The sequence below is a fragment of the Durio zibethinus genome, chromosome 12 (genome assembly GCF_047325235.1).
Source record: "Durio zibethinus cultivar Kanyao isolate XHJ-2024 chromosome 12, ASM4732523v1, whole genome shotgun sequence".
Classification (NCBI taxonomy): Eukaryota; Viridiplantae; Streptophyta; class Magnoliopsida; order Malvales; family Malvaceae; genus Durio; species Durio zibethinus.
The window spans coordinates 5431248-5435633 of NC_143173.1; the positions used below are offsets into that span (position 1 = coordinate 5431248).

The following is a 4386-nucleotide window of genomic DNA, read 5'->3' on the forward strand; positions in this document are numbered from 1 at the left end:
TAATATTATATATTTTATTTTATTTTTTGGTTTTTCAATAATTTTTCTAAGAATTAGCATCATTTGACTTATGACACCAATGAAGCTAAAATTTTTATGCATAACATAGATTAACATTTGTTTTTTGGGAAAATTGTTCAAATATTTATAAAAGGAAGAAAATTATTAGAGGGAGAAAATACTATTCTTCATATAATTAATTTTTCTTACACCTATTAGTCAATGAAAAATGTAAAAACTTTTTTAATTGCAAGGACCTATATATAAAATCATGAGTGTTGATACATCAATACAAGAGAAATTAATTACTATAGCAATAAAATTAAAATTATTGATAAAATATATTTAGATGTAAAAGCTGCAATTATAGTAAAGTGAATTGTAATGAGAAGAAAAAATTACTTTTAAAAACACTAGAATAAAATTTGTATGTAATAAAAATTTTAAATTATTAAATATTTATGAAATTAATAAATTATTAAATAATTTTTATGTCAAATTATTAAAGTATATGTTCATAAATAATAAAAAATTAAATAAAATTTATTTATTTATTTATTATATAATAATAAAGTTTAGTTATTAATATATTATATATTAATAAAAAATCAAAATAAAAAAAGTGTAAGAGACAATTTTAATGTAATAATAAAAACTACAAAAAAAAAACTAAAATATTGATTAGATACTCAATAAAAAAGTTTAATCATCACTAATAACATCAAGATACTCGAGTTGCATTTGAATTAACCAGCTAGGCTAGTATAGTGCAAAATATGCTTCAATAGCATTATATTTTTGTTTGGAGAGTAATGATATGACATGATAAAATTTAACTAACCATAGTAGATCTCTTTTAAGGGTCCAGTGAAATTGATTTCTTCCAACCACAACATTTTTTCTTTTTATGCCCCTCTTATTATTTTTTTTTTCTTTTCTACTTTCTAATCTACATTGTAATGATTAAAATGTCCTTATAACTTAATAGCATTTATCTTTACACCTTTTTTTAGTATTTTGTTAATTTATTTTTAAAATTTTTTATATGACAAAATCTTAATTACTATTTTAATGTAACTTAATATGTGTCAATATTTTGATTCAATAAATTTTTAAAATTTTAAATATTAAATAACATTAAAATATATATATATAAATTAATTATTATTGCACTTTTAGATTAATGTCCTTAATATTTTTTTTTACTATAATTTATTTTATCAACACCATCGTTATTGAATCTAAATATATATTTCACTATTAATTATAATTACATTCTTATAATTACTAATTTTACTTTTACTATTGTTCTCAATCTCATCTGACATAATTTTACTATTCATCCAAGTAAATTATCAATTGAATATCCACACTAAAATAGATAAGATTTCGAATGATAAATCCGTAGCAGCCCTAAATTAACAAGATCCGAACCCGACTCTAGTAATAAGTAAATGATTTAAATGGAACGCGTCAATTAGGCGTGGGTCCGAAATCAAGTTTTGATTTTTGAGCGCAAGTTATTATTTGATCGCGGTGCGTGGCTGCCTCATCCGATAAGGAAGCAGCTGAATCCATTTTTTTTCTTTTGATGACGATCATGATGATGAGGGGTTGGAGAAGCTCTTCTCGCTCATTTTTTTCTTCTGCCTTTGATCATCTTCGACAATCGGAATCGGGTAACCCTAGATCTGCCACTTCTCTCTTTTTTTCCCAAATCTCTTATTTCTTTGCTACCCATTGCAAGAAGAAACACAAGTATGTGTTTGATCGAATTGATGGTGCCTTAAACAAGTTTGATCAGATGCTACATATGCATCCACGTCCTTCTATTGTGGAATTTAATCAATTAGTAGGGGCCATTGTTAGAATGAAGTATTATGAAACTGCGGTCACTCTGTTTAGACAAATGGAATTACTAGGAATTTATCCTGATGTTTATACTCTCAACATTTTGGTAAATTGCTTTTGCCGCTTGCATCGTGTGGATTTTGGGTTTTCGGTTTTGGGGAAGATGTTGAAGTTGGGCATTGAACCAAATACTACAACACTCTCCACTTTGATCAATGGACTTTGCATTGGAGGTAAAGTAGCTCTAGCTGTGAGGTTGTTTGATGACATGGTTCAAGAAGGGTATCAGCCTAATTTAATCACTTATACTACGATAGTAAATGGTCTTTGTAAAATAGGTGAAACTATGCTGGCTATTAGATTGCTAAGGACTATGGGAGAAATAGGTTGTGCACCTAACATTGTAACGTACAGCACTATCATCGATAGCCTTTGTAAGGACAAGAATGTAACCGAGGCTTTGAAGCTTTTTTCAGAAATGAGAGGTGAAGGCATTCCACCTAATGTTGTCACTTATAGTTCCTTAATTCATGCTATGTGTAATTCATGTCAGTGGAAGGAGGTCACAAGATTATTGAATGAAATGATGGCGAACAATTGCAAACCTGATGTCATCACATATAATATTGTGGTTGATGCCCTTTGTAAAGAGGGTAGGACTTTAGAGGCTCAAGATATCTTTGAAAGAATGATTCAACAAGGTGTTGAGCCTAATGTAGTTAACTATAGTTCATTGATGGATGGATATTGTTTGCGAGGTGAAATGGATACGGCTAGAAAATTATTCAATTCAATAACTAACAAGGGTCATGTACTTAATGTATTTAGTTACAACATCATTATCAATGGATATTGTAAAGCTAAAAGGATAGATGAGGCAATGGAACTTTTTCATGAAATGACTCGAAATGGGTTAATCCCTAATGCTATTACTTACAGCACTCTTATAGGTGGCATGTCACAGGTTGGGAGACTTGCAGCTGCACAAGAACTCTTCAAGGAAATGAGTGCTCGTGGCCTAGTTCCAGATGCGATCACTTACGGTACTTTGTTGGATGGCTTATGCAAGCGAGGTTGTATTCATCAGGCATTGGGACTTTTTCATGTAATGCAGAATAGTGGGTTGGAACCTAACGTTGTCCACTATTCTATCTTAATTGATGGCTTGTGTCAAGTTGGGCAACTCAAAGTTGCAAGGAAATTATTTGGTGCACTCAAACTCAAAGGGATACACCCTAATGTTTACACATATAGTATAATGATCAAGGAACCTTGTAAAGAAGGGCTGCAGAATGAAGCATACAAACTGTTTAGTAAAATGGAAGTGGATGGTTGCATTCCCAATAGTTTCTGTTATAATGTAATGATTATAGGATTTCTTCGAAACAATGACACATCAAGGGGAGTTCAAATTCTTCATGAAATGGTTAACAGAGGATTTTCTCCAGATGCATCCGTAGCAGCCATGCTAGTGGATCTACTGTTTAGTGATTCAACGGGAGAATATTTTCGTGCACTAGTTCAGAAACTTTGAAGACTATCAGAGTGCTAATATGGAGTAATATCTTCCCAGCCAATATTGGTACAATAAATCCAAACAAGTTTTAAAATCTGTAAGGGCTGCTAGTAAATATCTAAGCAGTTCCTAGTTCCATCATATGAACTTCACAAAGAAGTTAGCATTTTTACTCCTGGATTAGGCGTTAGGCAGCATGCAAGTATATTATTAAATACAGGAAGAAGGCTGATTTGGAATTTTGCGGCCTCCAGGTACTCTTTTTTCTTCAGTTTTTCTCTTCTTTTTTTAGGGCACCTATAGGCATAATACGGTTGGGTATTATTAATGGTTTACCATTCATTCTAGTTTTATAATCATACTGTCCAGACTCCAGATACATGAAACACAGATAATTTCATTTTGTTGCTTATGGTAGTTTTGAATCTGTTTGTTTCGATGATAACTAAAATAAATATGGTCATGCTCAATAGCAGGGGCTGCTTATGAACATGGAGTCAATACAATGGAAAGATCATAGCCCACTCAAGCTTTTCTCTTTCCCCTTTTTTCCTTCTGCAAATGCAAACCAATATTAAGAGAATTAATGAATGAAGTTAAATTTAAGACGTTCAGAAAGTAACACGAAATGACTAGCAAACCAATACTAAGAGAAGTCGTTGAGGGGGAGTGTCAAAAGATCACTGACTATCTTTATATTTTAATTATTATTATTATTTTTTAATCTTTCTTAGATATTTTATCAATTAATCTTTATTTTGTAAGTAGGAATGCTTGTTCGATTAATTTGATTAATTTCAAATCGAATTATTTAAAATTGAATTAATTGAATTATAGTATTTTATTCTTATTAATTGAATTCAATTTTTTAATTTTAAAAATTAACTTATTGAAATTAATTTGCTCAGTTTGATTAAAATTTTCGATTAATCGAATAATAAAATATATTAAGTTAAATTATACTTTTAATTTTTAATTTCTCATATTAAAAATAATTTAAATAAAATCATTTAATAAAA

General features: G+C 29.6%; 1 protein-coding gene across 1 annotated transcript; it reads left to right on the forward strand.

Moving 5' to 3' along the window:
• Nucleotides 1-1354: 1354 nt before the first annotated feature.
• Nucleotides 1355-3971, forward strand: LOC111297884 (uncharacterized). Its single transcript, XM_089769206.1, has 2 exons — nt 1355-3621; nt 3844-3971. Exon 1 carries the CDS (start codon nt 1592-1594, stop codon nt 3383-3385), a length of 1794 nt encoding a protein of 597 aa, XP_089625332.1. The 5' UTR covers nt 1355-1591; the 3' UTR covers nt 3386-3621; nt 3844-3971.
• Nucleotides 3972-4386: the final 415 nt, after the last annotated feature.

Bases quoted from the DNA above. Each gene is read 5' to 3' on its own strand.
- LOC111297884 (XM_089769206.1), top strand. From the start codon at position 1,592: ATGACGATCATGATGATGAGGGGTTGGAGAAGCTCTTCTCGCTCATTT.